Source organism: Procambarus clarkii, chromosome 49, assembly GCF_040958095.1.
Source record: "Procambarus clarkii isolate CNS0578487 chromosome 49, FALCON_Pclarkii_2.0, whole genome shotgun sequence".
In the NCBI taxonomy this organism is placed as follows: Eukaryota; Metazoa; Arthropoda; class Malacostraca; order Decapoda; family Cambaridae; genus Procambarus; species Procambarus clarkii.
This window is the reverse complement of record NC_091198.1, coordinates 13,752,630-13,771,878: the sequence shown is the minus strand read 5'-3', so window position 1 is coordinate 13,771,878 and position 19,249 is coordinate 13,752,630. Positions and strand designations below refer to the sequence as shown.

At 42.2% G+C, this 19,249-nt stretch overlaps 1 protein-coding gene across 10 annotated transcripts in view; it reads right to left on the bottom strand.

The window, feature by feature from the left end:
• Positions 1-19,249, bottom strand: part of POSH (Plenty of SH3s) — a 245,347-nt gene that overhangs the window by 132 nt on the left and 225,966 nt on the right. For 9 of the 10 annotated variants that reach the window (XM_045750320.2, XM_045750322.2, XM_045750321.2 and 6 more), the window contains one exon: positions 1-10,130. This exon is cut by the window's left edge and continues 132 nt beyond it. In XM_045750320.2, the coding sequence (XP_045606276.1) occupies positions 9,962-10,130 (169 nt within the window). In that variant the 3' untranslated portion in view covers positions 1-9,961. Of the gene's footprint in view, positions 10,150-19,249 lie in introns of all 10 variants that reach the window. The other variant, XM_069302999.1, reaches the window with a different exon arrangement.

Genomic DNA, 19,249 nt, shown 5'->3' with positions numbered 1-19,249 from the left:
CTAGGCCCTCTTTGTAAGGGACAAAAAGGCTGTTAGGCTTGTCAAAGTCCCTATAGGCTAACTGCTGACTTTCCCCAGGATGCAACCCACAACACCTGACTCAACTGTCACCTGCTTATTTCACTGCTAGGTGAAGAGAGGCATTTAGTGAAAGAAAATGAGCCCCCCAACGTCTCTATCTTGCTTTGGAACCGTTTGCTTGTGAATCAACTGTACCCCACAACCCCTCACCTCACTGTGGATTAACAATGCTATCATTGCCACAGACCATTCTTAATTGAATTCCTACACCTTGAGGTATTACAAATACTAAAAAATAATAGCATTAAACAGTTTGCTAAAATACACATTAAAAAACACAAAATTAATGTACAACATTCATTCAACACCAATTAAAAAAATATAAATCTAAGCCATAATTTCAATTTCCCAGAAGCCCGACCTAAGGATTGCACGTGTCAGTAATACTTAAAATAGTAACTAAACATTACTTGCCAATTAATATTTTTGTTTTATTATATCTAATAATTTATAGTTTATTTATTTCCTTAAAAATAGAACTATACAAAATAAATTACAAATACACACTACAATGATTTACCATAAAAACTCAATATTTTATTTTCAGTATAATTGAATTTTCAAATTGCACATTTCTTAGAAATATAGGTTACATACAGATATGCATACTATGTGAATGTATGCATGTGTACATTTGCATATATGCATGCATACATTTGTTATATATGTATATACTGTATGTATATGTTTGGTAATGTGGGTTGCCAGCAGGTACCTTTGTGATATCTGGTAGTGGAGTGCCACCACCAAGTGGTGGTGGCAGAAAGCTTTGGCAATAATTATACTCTAGTTCCAAAGTGGTAATTAGTTTCTAATGTTGCTAATTAGCATTTGAAGTGGGAGGGAGGAAGGGGTGGGGGGTGGGGGGCTGGAGGGTACTGATCCCTACTGCATGCCAGAGCAGATGATGACCCGAGATAAACTTGGCATTGTTTTCCTTACTAATCCTTCACTGATAATACTTTTAGCAAACATTCTTATGAGACTTTTAATAAAGGTCACATGAGACTAGCCTAGTGGCATTATCCTGGGGTACAAATCGCTCTGGCTCAGGGAGCATCCGAGGAACTGGCTCAGAAAGTGGGGCTTCACTACCCTCAAAATCATTCTTATTTTGGTGTGGGTACAGTAGGCATATAGTTGGTGGTAGTGTAGCAGCTGTGTGTGTAATCACCTAAGTGTAGTTACAGGATGAGAACTACGCTCGTGGTGACCCGTCTTCCCTGTACTCTGCCATACAACGCAATAAAACTACTGATGGTTTTGGCCTCCACCACCTTCGCTCGCACGTGCGTGTGTGTAATTACCTAAGTGTAGTTACAGGATGAGAGCTACTCTCGTGGTGTCCCGTCTTCCCAGCACTCTTTGTCATATAACGCTTTGAAACTACTGATGGTCTTGGCCTCCACCACCTTCTCAAGGTGTGTGTGTGTGTGTGTGTGTGTAGGTGGGGTGGGTGGGTGGGTGTGTTGGGGGGGGGGAGGGGGGAGGTTCAGTACGCATATGGTTGGTGGTGCAACAACTGCCTGGCTGGGATTGGAGGTTATAGGCGGAAGGAAATCTTGAAGGGAAAATGGGAGGACAATGAGGTTAGGAACTGTTGAGGGAAAGGTTAGGAGTTCAAAGTTATGAGTCAGTTATTGGGGGGGGTTGGGGGGGTCACTGGGTAGCCATCTGGAGGCAGTGGGGAGCTGGGGAGAATAGTGGTGTTAACACTTTCGCGCTTTAGATTAGAGATAACTCGTCGCCGTTTTCTCTTACGATTCCGCATAACAGCCTACTTTTCTCGTCCATCGAAAAAATATTTCTATAAATTCCATTTTTTAACCGAAATGGATGGGGATACTTTTGTTTTGTAGAGAATTTATTTGCGAATGTTTTGGTACCAGAATGAATATTATATCACATAAACGTCTATGAGTAAAAAAAAAATACACAAAGTATGTTTGGGGGTGTGGCGAGCGTGTGGCAGTGGGTTCCCTTTAGCCGTTGATATATCCAACACGTGGGAAAAATTTGTATGTGTTATGTATATGTCTGTGTAGGGAATTTTACTGATCACTGTCATACAAATTATAAAATGTTTCAACAAGTATAAACATGACAAACATCAAACGAACGAAAACAATGCGTTCGTTTCTGCCGCGAACGCATACTGAGCGACGTGGTTCTATATTTGGCGCTTCTCTTACACATGCTTTGTACAAATGTTATACAGTTCATCTTATAGAAAATTTTATTGCGAACACATTGGTATAAAAAAGAAATACGTACATAGAAAAGTAGGGTCAGGAAACGTATAAACTTTCCAAGCATGATTTCCCCCGTGTTTTCGCCAGTGCGCTCGCGGCTAACTACTCTCCACTTCACACACTCTTGCGGGTGGGCAATTACCTATATTAAACATTCATATGCATATGTCCGTGTAGAGAATTTTATTGCGATTCCAATGATACCAAAATTAGCGATGTAGGACAACTGTAGGCTTCGCAACCATTAAGAGAGTGGAAACATTTTGTTGCTATTTGGCGCTCTCGGCGAGTGATCTGCATAGTTTTTTATTTGGTGTTGATACTCCTTATGCTTGGGCGGCATTTTATAGGTATGCTCTTATAGACAATTTCATTGTGAACACAGTGATACCAAATTTAAATACGTGCGCCTTCAATTATTGTCAGGACAGTCAAAAGAGTGTACACTTTTCGGTCTTACCGCGTAGGCGCGCGAAGTGCCGAAAGCATCTGGGGTATTGTTTTTTTTTGAGCGCCGAGAGCGCGAAAGTGTTAAGGGGATGGGGGGTGTTGGTGGGCAAGTTGTGTTGTTGTTTTGGTAGTAAGGCAAGGGATGACAACCACACTTTGTGATGATAATCTCTCATTTCTCTTCTAAGAACTAAACAAAAATAAAATGATACTTGGGTACATATTCAATAACAAAAGCAAGTTCAATGTAATGATAATCCCTGTACATAAATGTAGGTTTCAAATCGGCAAAGCTTAATTTCAATAGCACCCATATGTTTTGGCTCAAAATTTAATGAAGTTTCAAGTCAGTACAATGTGTGACTTTTACGCTGTATCAATGTTTGATGTGATTGTTCCAGTGTTAGCGTGACCCATGGAGCCATCATCAAGGAGGTGGTACCAACACTTCCCACAGCTATTCTTATAACATTGAATGGAAACGCAAGAAAAGATGAAACAATAAGGTATTCATACTGGGAATAACTACAATAGCACCCATAAAAATAATAATAATAATAATAATAATTATTATTATTATAATAATAAATCATAATACAGTAATAATAATTATAATAATAATATAGTAATAATTATAATAATAATATAGTAATAATAATAATAATAATAATAATAATAATAATAATAATAATAATCAGATGTGGCAATACCGAGAAAGAAAGATAATAATACTGACCAATGACCAATGTATATACAGTATTACCAACTTAAACTCAAGAATCTAAATTACAGACATACAGACATGTGGTAGTGTGTGTGTGTTAAAGTTTTGTGTACAGTACTTGTTGCAACAAGAATCGTTTGTAAAGTCACGTATCCTTCACTTGTTCAAATATTTCAAATCAACTTAAAGATATTACTATGACCACTTGATAAAACAAAAAATAAAAGTTATTACCAATATGAATTCCCAATCTGAGGATGACTAATTATGAAGCATATGAATTAATATAATATTAATATAAGCAAGATCAAAGTTTGAAAGTTCACAGAGGGGCAGTTTCTATGTACTGTACATTATTTGAATGGGAAGAAGCAGGAAGTGGTACATAAAGAGAAGTATAATGGCCGCGTATTGTTACGACTGGCAACTAGTGTGTTCAGACTGTAAACACAATAATGTACGGAAGGCCTACCAATTTTGGCGAATGGGAAAATGTACTTGGTGATAGTTCAACTTATTCAAAGTGACTTAGTATTCAAATAAGTAATTATCAAAAGAAAGTAACAAGTTGGTGTGGTTATAGAGCACTGTTCATTTTAGCTGATGGAGTATTCAAATCCCGAATAAAATAATTTTAAATAGTGACAACCAATAATATTAAATATTAAAGTACCGTACAGAGAAAACCATGACATTTTTGTGATTATAAAATATCTGACTATTCGATGCAACAAATGCATATTTTTTCATTCATTTTACTATACAGAACTACCGGGTACTTGAAATTCTATATAAATATTCTGTATAACCCAAATTCAAAAGACAACTAAACCTTTACTATTAAACAATGCTTATTTTTATCCAACACATTTTACTTTTCAGTGACGTTGTCTTACAACAGTTTGGTCTGGGAATCAATTGTCAAGTGAGGCGAGATGTTTGGAAGTGTTTCCTTACATCCCAATGTGTGTGCGTGTGTGTTTGTCTAGCAGTAAATGAGTACCTGGATATTTGTAGACTGTAGTGGGTTGCATCTCAAAGGTCAGTCAGCTGGCCAAGGGTATCTCAATATACCAAGTACCTTTCCTGTCCCCAACAATGGCAAACCAAACCCCTTAACATTCTAGTAAAGTACACTAATACATATAATTTACGCTGATAATTTATTTTTAAATATTTGTATACAGTTTATAAATGATTTACCTCGCCAATGTAAATCCATTTTTTTTTTTTTTTTTTTGTTAAATTTCTTTATGTAAATTACACAAAAATAAACTAAATATGAAACAAATTATAACACAACAGTTGCCCATATATTTTGGGTATCAATCAAATTATGTATAATAATATTGTACTCATAATTGGTAGAGGTCAAAATGTCAACTTAAAATTGATTTGTAACAATTTAATGTGACTTATTTTAATGCATTTTATCTTGGTGAATGTTGGTCTTTATGTATAAGGAATCTCAAACTTTGATCAGTCATTATATTGCAATTGAAATGTAGTGCAATTAAATTTGCCTCAAAAAGGCTGTGCGTACTATAAAGGAACCTGCCAAGTTTACGTATACTGTATTTATATGGTTAGCTGTAACTTGTGTGTGATCACACTATTATTATAATTGGAGGAGTAAAGTATGAAAATGGGAGACATGTATGGGTAGTCAATAATGGCCTTGTAATGAAGATATACGGTGATGTTAATGTGTGTGTGTATGTGGAGTAGGTGAAGAAGAACCAGTAAAAACACTATTTATGGTAGCATACTGGACAAGGAGATAAACTTAACGTATTACTGGAAAGGCAAGCAATGCATTAGTCTTCACTCTCTCTGCCTCACAATTTTAATAACTTTTTTAAATAAAGGCTATGAATGACAAGGATAACTTTGGGGAACCCTATACTAAATAGTAATCAATTCATCCAGTTTTTTTAGTCACAATTTTCACTGGATTTAAATAATTATTTTCATAATACTGTTTTTTTTCAATAATGTGATGATCATTCTCTACACACTCTACTGGTTTATGAAATTCAAACTTCTGTTTTGCCAATAAAACTGTTAAAGAGTAAGTGCCATGCCAAGATGATAATACAGTATAGCATTGTCTGTACTCTATATATATATTTTTTATAGTCGTATATATTATATACACTTTTTATTTCAGTGACAGGAAGAATTTCAGTGATAGGTCACATTTGTTAAGTGCAGGATTTCTGGTGAGCAGTTAGTAACCAGATCTCTCCCCCCTTCCCAGAGGTTGTGGATTACATTACGAATGATAGCGTAGAAATCCCAGTAAGGAATTTGTTGCTGGAAGACGGGTATGGTAAAGACGATTTCATTGTCCGTGCCGTCTTCGAAAGCTTCCGAGGCAACACCACTACGGCTGGAAACCCATCAACACTCAACTGTCTACTACAGAACCACACCAGACCTAACAAAAAGTTTGATTCTTTTAAACCAATTTATTTCATACAATTTATCAGCCTTGAGATATAATTGTAAAGCAAATTTACTATGTCAATTTTGTTTTTCTGTCACAATTTTGCATGAGGTGTTATCGGCTTTTTCTTATCTACTGGTTTTGGTATATTTAACATTCTCTCTCTCTCTCCTCGCTCTTGTACTTTAGGTCCAAGGGGCCCATTTTATAGCATGTCTAAATCTATTTAATTTGTATGAGTATACAATTACCCAAGGGTATATATACTGTACCTAAATACAGTATAGCATATAGTAGTGTCTTGTCTTCCATATAGTTTTTGTAATATGAAGTTTCCCATTTTTAAATGGTTATGGCATACACACAGTATACATTTATGTATGTGTGTGTATACATATACACACATTATTTATACATGTATATATGTATGCATGAATGCCTGCATGAATGAATGAATGAATGAGTGAATGAATGAATGTTGTGTGTTGTTGGTACTTGTGTTGCAAGGGCAGTATTCTACTTTATGTAAGTTAAAAGAACATATTTTATCTTAAAAATTTTGTGTCCACTACCTTTTGGTAACTTTTGTGGAGAAGAGGAAGACATTCCCTTTGCTGGTGTATATTAGGCAGTCTGTTCTATATTTGTTAAAAACAAAATACACATTCTAGTTTTCATAGTTCTAAGCCATAAATATTTGAACTTAGTAATGTGGAAGGTGCATGTAGAGTCACATTGTTCTCTAGTTAAACAAAGCCAACACATTCATCACTCATTACAAAATACACAATTCATAAAGTTTCAAAAACTGTACTACATCTAAATCCTTAAATTAGTCTTGAATTTAAATCATAAGAAGCCGGGCTTTACAAATAGCAAATATAAATCTTGTTAGTTAAATATAAAACCTGAAAAATGAATAAACACACATGAAAGTGTCACAAAATTCTTATCAAATATGTCATGACTACATTTGCTTTCGGTATTCTCAACAGACAAAAATTATTGGGACCTTAAATTTATATATTAATAAAAACAATTATCTTGCTCATAAAATAATGGCAAATAAAACACCTGCACTCACAACTGGCATAAACACCTGCACTCACAACTGGCATAAACACCTGCACTCATAACTGGCATAAACACCTGCACTCACAACTGGCATAAACACCTGCACTCACAACTGGCATAAACACCTGCACTCACAACTGGCATAAACACCTGCACTCACAACTGGCATAAACACCTGTACTCACAACTGGCATAAACACCTGCACTCACAACTGGCATAAACACCTGCACTCACAACTGGCATAAACACCTGTACTCACAACTGGCATAAACACCTGTACTCACAACTGGCATAAACACCTGCACTCACAACTGGCATAAACACCTGCACTCACAACTGGCATAAACACCTGCACTCACAACTGGCATAAACACCTGCACTCACAACTGGCATAAACACCTGCACTCACAACTGGCATAAACACCTGCACTCACAACTGGCATAAACACCTGCACTCACAACTGACATAAACACCTCCACTCACAACTGGCATAAACACCTGCACTCACAACTGACACAAACACCTGTACTCACAACTGACACAAACACCTGTACTCACAACTGGCACAAACACCTATACTCACAACTGGCATAAACACCTGCACTCACAACTGGCACAAACACCTGTACTCACAACTGGCACAAACACCTGTACTCACAACTGACACAAACACCTGTACTCACAACTGACACAAACACCTCCACTCACAACTGGCACAAACACCTGTACTCACAACTGGCACAAACACCTGTACTCACAACTGGCACAAACACCTGTACTCACAACTGGCACAAACACCTCCACTTACAACTGGCACAAACACCTGTACTCACAACTGGCACAAACACCTGTACTCACAACTGGCACAAACACCTCCACTCACAACTGGCACAAACACCTCCACTCACAACTGGCATAAACACCTGCACTCACAACTGGCACAAACACCTGTACTCACAACTGACACAAACACCTCCACTCACAACTGGCACAAACACCTGTACTCACAACTGGCACAAACACCTGTACTCACAACTGGCACAAACACCTGTACTCACAACTGGCACAAACACCTCCACTTACAACTGGCAAAAACACCTGTACTCACAACTGGCACAAACACCTGTACTCACAACTGGCACAAACACCTCCACTCACAACTGGCACAAACACCTTCAGTCACAACTGGCACAAACACCTCCACTCACAACTGGCATAAACACCAGCATTTACAACTGGCACAAACACCTGTACTCACAACTGGCACAAACACCTGTACTCACAACTGACACAAACACCTGTACTCACAACTGGCACAAACACCTCCACTTACAACTGGCACAAACACCTGTACTCACAACTGGCACAAACACCTCCACTCACAACTGGCACAAACACCTCCACACACAACTGGCATAAACACCTGCAGTAATATTAATATAAAACCTGTCAGCCTGAGGCAACACCTTGCTTTCTACTGGTATGTTCAGTCTAAAGTTTCTTCTTATCTTAAATCGTTACTGTAGAGTACGGTAGTCACATGAAGTCATTTGTTCCGTCTTCATCAGAGCTACTTACACGTTGATCAAGATAAATAAATCACAACTTTACATTCTTAAAATGTGTTAATCATGGCCACTCATGAAATACAAATAGTTTGTGTTATACAACTATAAGTTATGTCATTAGTCTTTTTTGTTTATGTAATATATGTGACTCATGAATATAATTTTGATGCACATTAAAAAAAACAGTCCAGAAATATAAAGATCCATACTTAAGCCAGATAACATAATAGACATAGCATCACTTGATTGTTTCAAATGTACGTTAGACATATAGATGAATGAGTTTGATTGGACATAAATAGGAGCTGTCTCGTACGGGCCAATACGCAGTCTGCAGTTCCTTTAAATCTTTTGTTCTTAACCAAGCTTCTCTAAGATCTTACAAGACAACTCACATCCATTGACATCTCTCAGGCCTTAGTAGTCATTAAATATTGTGTGTATACTGTATTTAAAACAAAACTACAAATTGTGAATTTTAAATACTCAATAAACCTTGACTTAGCTTTGCCAGTCCACAGATATATGGATTCATTTAATTTTCTTTGATTTGTTCTTTGATATAGTGGCTAGCAGTAATAGCTGAAGAAAATACAGAGCAAGCAAAGTTTTGCTCAATAGCTTTCCTTTAAGTAACAATTAGGAACTTATCACTTCCTGCAGCTGATAATAGGCTTCATGAACACTTAGGTTAATCTAAAAATGGCAGATCTGAGCATCAACATATCACCAATCCTTGAATACAAAATACCAAATTGAAGTTCACACCCTTCAACACTAACTGACCCACCAACTACACACACTAACACAGCACCATCAGCTCACAACACCACAAATGTACACCTTAGTACGTTTTAGTAACAATTACTTGCTTATAAGGTACTACACATTTTTTGTAAATAGAGGCCTAAGAATAATAGCTCTTTTCAGCAATTTATTATAAGAGATTATATTAAGTTCTAGATAGCTTAGTCCACTCTTTAACCAAAGTGATTTGAATAATCCAAAAATTACTAATTATAACAAATATATAGCTGAAGCAGACCAAATAAACACTGCATACAGAATATGATATCATGTTTCAACTGATGAGAGACACTATAAATGATCACCAAGATGTCATGCTGATCAGCATGACATAACATAACTCTACATCACAGGAGCCACAATTATTCTCATAAATGGGTTATTTTCATGATTTCATGCAGCTACAAAAGTATCAAAATCTTCCAAACATCCATTACGTCTGCTAGAAAAGCTTAGCTATACATTATAGTTACTCTATGAAGACCAAGAATCAGCACAAATACTTTTTATGGAGTTCGCTTACTAACATAAGTTTTTGCTGGCACTTATTTCAGCTAACATGAGTCAACAAAACTAGCAGGAAAAAGACCAGTCTTGCCCGTCCGCTGAAGAGTTCCTTTATACCAACCATCGTCTCGTTTCTTGTGGACATAAATTATATCACCCAGCTGCAACTCTAGTTCATATTCACTGTTTGGAGGATATGGCACTATGCAGCGGAATCTGTAACAGGAGTAAATATCTAAGTTTGTGACCTGTACATCAGCCACAAAAACTGTATTTAGTTTAAATATCACATGCAATCATTATGGTAATCTGTGAAAAAAACCAGCGTTGAATGTAATGAAACACCATTTTCTGGGCGAATCCCGGAGGCTCCCCGGAGCTATCCCAGGCTGATATGCTAATGTCAGACTTTGGCATGTGTATGGAGTTCTTAGGCCTACCGGGGACCATGGCCAGAACCAGGCCCTCCCCTCAGAGAGGCAAGGGGAGCAATGGCCTATAGAAACCCCCGTGTAGTTGGAAGCATTCTATGTCTGCCATCGACCGGATCAGGCACCCAGAAAGATAAGCGCCCCAAAACAAACCCCTATTCTGGTTAAAATTGCTACCAAAAGCCAAACTAGTGGATAGAACTCCCCAACAGAAAACGAGCTAACTAGTATGACGTCACACGTTGCCGTGCCACTGTCTGCACAGCTCCCCCCTTCCCGGGAGGGGGAAGGGGGAGCTCCAAACCCTTCACGCAGGCTACCCACACCTCAGTTCTGAGGCTGGATGTCAAAAACACGAAAAACCGCCGACCAGAGGGAGGGAGGGATGTCGGGGAGCCTCCGGGACTCACCCAGAAAATGGTGTTTCATTACATTCAATGCTGGTTTTCTGGGGGGAGCCCGGTCAGCTCCCCAGAGCTAACTACCCACAGACGGAAGAAAAGAGAGACTTACCCGGGAGGCAGTCATTGCTCACTCCTCAACTCGAAGTCGAGACAAGTGGGTGCAACCACCGACCCAAAGCAATACAGGCCCGACGGGGCCCAGGGACATTCACGAGGTAACGAGCAGCCAGGACCCTGTTTGACCGCCAAAAACCCCGCGCCCGAATATCAGACCAAGACATATTCCCAAAGACGGCAGCAAGAGCCGCGAACTTACGGACGTCATGGGCACAGGGATAGACCACAGGCTAGCTGGATTTGATAACCCTGCGAACGACCTGGGAGACCCAAACCCGCAAACAGGAAAGAAGGGAAACCGGATCAACTCAAAGCACGCAAATAACGGCGAAGAGCCGCAACTGGACACAAAGCATGATGCACCCCCGGCCGTACCAACCAAGCATCAACCACCCATCGACCCCTCCGGAACACAGCAGTCTCATTCTTCTCCAGAAAAGGAGACGGCTGCAAGCGAACAAAACAATCTCCATGACCGAAAGAGCAGAAACCCCTGTGCCGTAGGAGAGCATGAAGCTCCTCAACCCAACCTCCAGAGGTTAATGCCAACAAGAAAAGAGCCTTGGAGAAACAATCCAGGACCGAAGGGACCACAACAAAACAAGGAGACGAAAGGTAAGCGAACACACTGTCCAAAGACCAGAACGGCTCAGGTGGCGCAGACGTAACATCGATACCGAAGGCAAGCTGAAGCGGCTCCGCCAGCGCCGCACGATACGAGGCGACAGTGTTAGGCGTAAGATGATAGTCCTGAAACAACCAAGAGAGAAAGGACAAGACCATCCTAACAGACATTGAACTAACACGATGAAGACGCAAAAAGAAACAGAAGAACCGCCAGGAAACTTCATACTGCCGCCGAGAAGAAGCCCTCAGGTGGGACACCAACAAGGAGGCTACCTGAGCACCATAGAGATGATGATAGATTCGAGGAGAAGATCGAACCAGCCACGTGACGCACTGGCCCGATCTGCTGAAAGAGGCAGAGCCGCGGGAAAACCCTCAGGTTCGGACACCGGGCAAGCAGCGCCTGAAACCAAGGCTGGGCCAGCCACCAAAGGGCCAGAAGGACAACTCTCCCCTGGTAAGTCTCCAAGAGAGTCAGGACCTGGAGCAACAGCTGCACCGGTGATAAGAGGTACAGGAACCCCCACCTCGACCAGTCCAGCCGAAAGGCATCGACCCCGACGGCCTCGCTATCAAGGAAGGGCGCTGCATACACGGGAAGGCGCCTCGATCCCGCCGACGCGAAGAGGTCCACCTCAGGGCGCCCGAACGTCTGGCAAAGCCAACGGAAGGAAGTGTTGTTGACCATCCACTCAGTGGAGAGGGGAACGAATTGCGACAGGCCGTCGGCCAAGACATTGGACACTCCCTGCACGTGAACTGCCAGGAGAGCCAAACCCCGAGAACTCAGCAGACTAGCCACCCGAAGCGACCAACGCCAAAGAGACAAGGACTGCATCGAACCACCACCGGAGTGCAGTCCAAATGGAGCCGAATCGTCGATCCGCGGGTGACCCGAATCCTCCGTAGAGCAATCAACACCGACGCGAATTCCCGCATCGTGCTGTGAGCTCCACGGAAGGACGAACCCCAACCGGATCAACTCTGTGACCAGTGCTCACCAGGCCGTGGTGAGCACTGGTCACCAGGCCGTGGTGAGCACTGGTCACAAAGCCCCAACCGAGAGATGATGCATCCGTGTACACATCGTGCAAGGGCTTGGGTAGGTCCCAAAGCACTGAACCCCAAAAAACCCGAAGAGGAAACCAGCGACACAGCAGCCGACGCAAGGCACCCGGGGGTCGAACCCAGCGATTGCGAGAGGCAGAAAGGGTGACCCCGAAGGAACCAGAACAGCCGACGAAGCCAAACCCGACCCGCCGGGTTGATACCTGGTTACCTGGTTGATGGGGTTCTGGGAGTTCTTTTACTCCCCAAGCCCGGCCCGAGGCTAGGCTTGACTTGTGAGAGTTTGGTCCACTAGGCTGTTGCTTGGAGCGGCCCGCAGGCCCACATACCTACCATAGCCCAGTTGGTTCGGCACTCCTTTGAGGAAACAATCTAGTTTCCTCTTGAAGATGTCCACGGTTGTTCCGGCAATATTTCTTATGCTCACTGGGAGGGTGTTGAACAACCGTGGACCTCTGATGTTTATACAGTGTTCTCTGATTGTGCCTATGGCACAATCAGGACAACCCTATCAGGAGAACCATTAGAGCCAAAATCCAGGTGCCAGAGGAGGGCATGAAGCACTTCGACCCGACCCCCAGAGGAAAACAAGAAAGAACAAGAAAAGAAGGCTCCAACAAGAAAAGAGCCTCGGAAAACAACTCGGAACCGAAGGGGCCACAACAAACCGAGAAGAAGAGAAAAGAGCAAGCAATCCAAGAACCAGGACGGCTCAAGCGACGCAAAAGCAGGCCGGAGATGAACCATGCCAGAGTCGGATCGCGAAGCAGTGCAGAGGCAATTCCAAAACTGACGCAACCCAGAGCGGCTCCGCCAGTGCCGCACAAGACAAGGCGACAGTATGTGGCAAGATGACAGCCCTAAGCCTCTACAAGAGAAGGACCAGACCATGCCAAGAAAACATAGCAAACTGACGAAGGGACAGAAAGAAAAAGGAAGGACCACCAAAGAAAACCTCACACCACCGCCAAGACGAAGCACGCAGGTGGGACACCATCAACGAACCCACCTGACCACCAATAGATGGTGAGATACTCGAGGCAGAACCGAACCAGCCCCTCCATGGACCGATCGAGCATAGGAAGAGGCGGAGCTGCGGGAAAACCTCGGGTGTGACTAACGAGCAAGCAGAGCCGGAACCCAAGCCAGCAAGGAATGAGAAGGAACGTCTGCCGTACAGAAAACTTCCCAATGCTAGCGAGCTCGCCAGGAGATCAGAGACACCGCGGTTCCGATGCGAGACTCATGAGAAGTAACACCGCGAGATCCGGAAAATGCCAACTAGCAGGGTTAAGCCAGGAAACCAGGAACTCAAACCTGGCAAGCCAGGAAAGAACCAAACATAGGGGCAGTTCAAAAGCAGGGAACTGAACATGGACCAACCCCAACCTAACAGTAGGAGAGCCAAGAAGCACATACTAAACCACATAACAATGTGTAAAGAGAGGGGCAAGGTAACATTACAACTACAGTATTACATTCCGTGACACTTAGTTATCACAACACAAAGAGACAAAGCTCAACCCCTGCAAGCACAACTAGGTGAGTACAAACAAGTACAAACTAACTTCTTAAGGGCTTCTCACAGACGTCAAACCCTGATGAGTAACCTACACGCAAAACAACCCAACTACCCCTCACATATTACCCTGCAGGTCAAATGACCTGAATTGGATATAATATAACAAGCCATACAGACTACAGACTAGAAAAACTGCCCCAGCACCAGCAGCTAGGGACAAGAGCGTAGAAGGAAGATGAAGAACGAGGAAGACAGGCAGCAACGAGAATGAAAAGGACAGGACCAACAACACACAAAGACTATGTCGATGACAGGCGATTGACAGTCGAGAGGCCTCGTAGCCTGGTGGATAGCGCGCAGGACACGTAATTCTGTGGCGCGGGTTCGATTCCCGCACGAGGCAGAAACAAATGGGCAAAGTTTCTTTCACCCTATGCCCCTGTTACCTAGCAGTAAAATAGGTACCTGGGTGTTAGTCAGCTGTCACGGGCTGCTTCCTGGGGGTGGAGGCCTGGTCGAGGACCGGGCCACGGGGACACTAAAAGCCCCGAAATCATCTCAAGAAGGCGGAACTGAAGAGCCAAAGGTCAATCCCCCTCAAGGACAACTAGGTAATTACCTAAGTGTAGTTACAGGATGAGAGCTACGCTCGTGGTGTCCCGTCTCCCCAGCACTCTGTCATATAATGCTTTGAAATTACTGACGGTTTTGGCCTCCACCACCTTTTCGCCTAACTTATTCCAACCGTCTACCACTCTGTTTACAAAAGTGAATTTTCTTATATTTCTCCAGCAGCTTTGTTTCATTAGTTTAAATCTTGTTCTTGAAGTTCTGGGTCTCAGGAATTCTTCCCTATCAGTTTTATCGATTCCTGTTACTATTTTGAATGTAGTGATCATATCACCTCTTTTTCTTCTATCTTCTAGTTTTGGCATATTTAATGCCTCTAACCTCTCCTCCTAGCTCTTGTCCTTCAGTTCTGGGAGCCACTTAGTGGCATGCCTTTGCACCTTTTCCAGTTTGTTGATGTGCTTCTTAAGATATGGGCACCTTACAACCGCTGCATATTCCAGCTTTGGTCGAACAAAAGTCGTGAACAATTTCTCTAGTATTTCTCCATCCATGTATTTAAAAGCAATTCTGAAGTTAGAAAGTGTAGCATAGGCTCCTCGCACAATGTTCTTAATGTGGTCCTCAGGTGACAGTTTTCTATCTAGAACCACCCCACCTATCTAGAACCGAGGGGGGGCCTCGTAGCCTGGTGGATAGCGCGCAGGATTCGTAATTCTGTGGCCCGGGTTCGATTCCCGCACGAGGCAGAATCAAATGGGCAAAGTTTCTTTCACCCTGAATGCCCCTGTTACCTAGCAGTAAATAGGTACCTGGGTGTTAGTCAGCTGTCACGGGCTGCTTCCTAGGGGTGGAGGCCTGGTCAAGGACCGGGCCGCGGGGACACTAAAGCCCCGAAATCAACTCAAGATAACCTCAAGATAACCCCTATATCCCTTTCGACAACAAGGTGAAAACAGAGAATCGAATGGATATGGAAGGGCTAAGCCAGGCACTGCAAGACAGTCAAGGAATAAGTGACCAAAATAAGACCATAAAAGACGTGGCCCCACCATGTAACAAATAACAGAGCAATTATTGTTATTGTAACAAATAACAGAGTTGTCGGGGAGGGCGACAACAAGGAGTATTGAAGGAATAGTGCCTAGACAGAGCACGGAGAGAAGATACAATGACAAAAAAAACGAAAACCAAGAAGCAGCACGGAAGAGGACCAACGAGTCCAAAAAAGGACTGGAAGTAAGCCGGTCGGCCGAGCGGACAGCACACCGGACTTGTGATCCTGTGGTCCCGGGCTCGATCCCGGGCGCCGGCGAGAAACAATGGGCAGAGTTTCTTTCACCCTATGCCCCTGTTACCTAGCAGTAAAATAGGTACCTGGGAGTTAGTCAGCTGTCACGGGCTGCTTCCTGAGGGTGGAGGCCTGGTCGAGGACCGGGCCGTGGGGACACTAAAAGCCCCGAAATCATCTCAAGATAAGCCTCACCGTAAGACAACAGACGTTCTAATAATGCGGGAAGAATCGAAGACCTTCGCGAACCCTTGAGATTCTACAGAAGCACTAACAAAATCACGAAGGCTCATAAAGACAGAGTTGCACCCGAGACCAAAAGTCATGCAGAACCCCAATAAGAGGGGAACATGACCCCGACATGACGGAGAAGTCTCGTCCCAGAGAAAAGGGGGTAGAAACGGAGAAGAATACCACCGATAAAACGAAACCGAACGGACAAGGATCTGAACCCAGGGAAGGGCCGACGCCCAACAGCTCGTACGCAGATGGGGGACAGGAAAAACCCCACTCCCTTTAACCACAAGCCCCGCTCAGAGGGTAGAAAGCCCCGGCAGGGTCCAACAGGGCCCAAGACTCCCCCAAGTCAGCCCCTCCCCAACCCCGGGAACCTCCTTGGCAAGCCCCGGGGGCCGAGCCATCCCCTCAAAGTTCCAGCCTCACAAGAAAAAGCCGGGGCAGCTGGAAAATTACTAAGGAAAGGAGCCCACTGACAGACTCATACAACACAGCTGGAGGAACAGGATGCCTCCGTCGATACCCCGGAATGGAAAATCCCCGAGACCGTCTTTACCGGGGAACACTCGGGTAAAGTGGACATGACTCTTACAGCAGGCGTGGGAGAAATATAAGGGGGGGGGGGGGGGGGGACACCGTCACACCTGACTCCTAATCATTCCCTCAAATACTTTTGTTATGTGGGACATTAGTGCAACTTCTCTATAATTCTTTGCCAATGCTTTGCTCTCTCCCTCGTGTAGAGGGGCTATGTCTGCTACTTTAAGTGCATCTGGTATCTCCCCCGTGTCCAAGCTCTTCTTCCAAACTATACTCAGTGCCTGTGCTACCGGCACTTTGCATTTCTTTATAAATATTGAATTCCATGAATCTGGACCCAGAGCCGAGTGCAAGGTCATGTTTTAAATTTCTCTTTCATAATCTAATACTCTTGTGTTGATATCAGTTATATTTAAAGGGGTTTGGATATCACGCATAAAGAAATTGTCTGGATCTTCCACTTTCATGTTGTTTATTGGAATGGTAAACATGTCCTCATACTGCTTTTTTTTTAGGATTTCACTAATTTCTTTGTCATCCTCCATGTATGAACCTTCACTCGTACGAATAGGTCAAATAGTGGCAGTGGTTTTTGCTTTTGATTTTGCATATGTGAATAAGTATTTTGGATTTTTCTTTATTTTCTGAATTGCTTTCTGTTCTAACTGCCTTTCTTCAGTCTGATATGAGTGTTTAAATTTCCACTCGATTTCTTTAATCTCCCTATTTAAATTATTCCTTCTTTGTAGGGAAAATCATGTCTGCTTAAACATTTCTGTTATTTTTTCCTTCTTTTATAGTGTCGTCTGCATTCTCTTTCTACATTGGCCCTCTTTCTGGCTTTCCTCAAACGAACATGTTTCAGACAGATTTGATATGCTTCTGAAGTCAGTTTTTTTATTCCTTCTGTAGGACTTGTTTTATTTAGAACAGTTTCCCATGGAATGTTTGTAAGTTCCCTGTTTATTGTCTCCCAGCCTATCCTTTTATTGTTAAAATTGAATTTAGTGAATAACCCCTCTTGCTTGATTATTGTTTTAGGTCTATTCTGAGTATTGATAGTAGTTTCCACTTCAATGAGCTTGTGATCTGAGTATGTGGTATCTGATATCGTAATGTCCCTGATTATGTCTTCATTGTTTGTATAGACCAGATCTAGAATATTTTCATTCCTTGTTGGCTCTGATATCTGCTGGTTGAGTGAAAATTTGTCAAGTAGATGGAGTAGGCAAAAACTCCATGCACTTTGACTAATGCCAGAATAGCTATTAGTTACATATCAGCCTGGATAGCTACGGGAAGCCGACGGGGGTCCCCACAGAAAACTTATTATGAGTAAATCATAATATCAGAATGGAGTGTAATAGTACAATAATCAATGAAAATAACACCCTTCTATTTTGAAAACACGTAGACCATATATTTCAATCCTAACTCGGGATCCCCTTCAGCAGTGAGCAAGAATGACGGGTGATGCTGCTTTTATGGCGTCAAGCAATAGGTAATAACCTCCTTGTTACATAATTGCTTATCAAGGAGATTTTTATATAACAAGGAGGTTATTACTTAATGCTTAAATTAAAAAATATTTCCCAAGGACACCTGACTTACTGCCATAAAAGCAGCATCAGCCATCATTCTTGCTCACTACTGAAGAGGATCCCGGGTTGGGATTGAGATATATAATCTATGTTAGATTTATACCAGCAACGCCTTTGGTCTCCATCGTATAAATCTAATGAAATCTGTAATTTCTTATCACTTGAGAATGAACCATGTAGGTTCGAAATGCTGGGCAATTGTATAATAAGTGTAATACATTCTATAGTAATTCACTTTTTTCTTCACCTTGAAAAACGAACATGAGTTTTGGAGAAATCCTCTTTCAACTAAGCCTTGATGCAAGAATAATAGTTACAGGAATAGAAGCCCTAAACCAGAAGATAGTAAATACAGAATATGCAGTCATATTCAATGAAACACATACATACATTATATATATATATATATTGTGACGGTAATCTCTTTCAAGAGAGATTTGGCCTGCTCTTTCCTACATTACGTTACTTCAGTACATCTACAACATCAAGATACTGCAATCAAGAGTAGTATATATATAGTAGAATACGTTTCTACAGGGGGGTAATACGTACCCTACACTCGCTCTCCAAACCCCCTCCCTTCGCTGTCGGCGCACCACCCTCATCGATCACCAAATTACCACTTCCAGCCAGCACGATTCCCATTGGTGAATCAGCGACTCCACTCGACTTCAGCGCCATCTGCATAGCCTATGACTAAGCGTGCACGAGCAGTTGGCTTTAGAATATTCTGTGCTCTCAAGGTTGATACTTCTATCTAGCATACGCTCTGTGTATTAGTGGAGGTTTTCAGCCAGCCAATATTCTCAGCACCTTTAACTCATTTTTTGTCTTGTTCATTGTAGAGTAACGTAACCATTATTTTATTTTATATTGTGTTTTGTCTTTGTATTTATGTTTAATTCGCACTGTATATAGCCAAGGAAT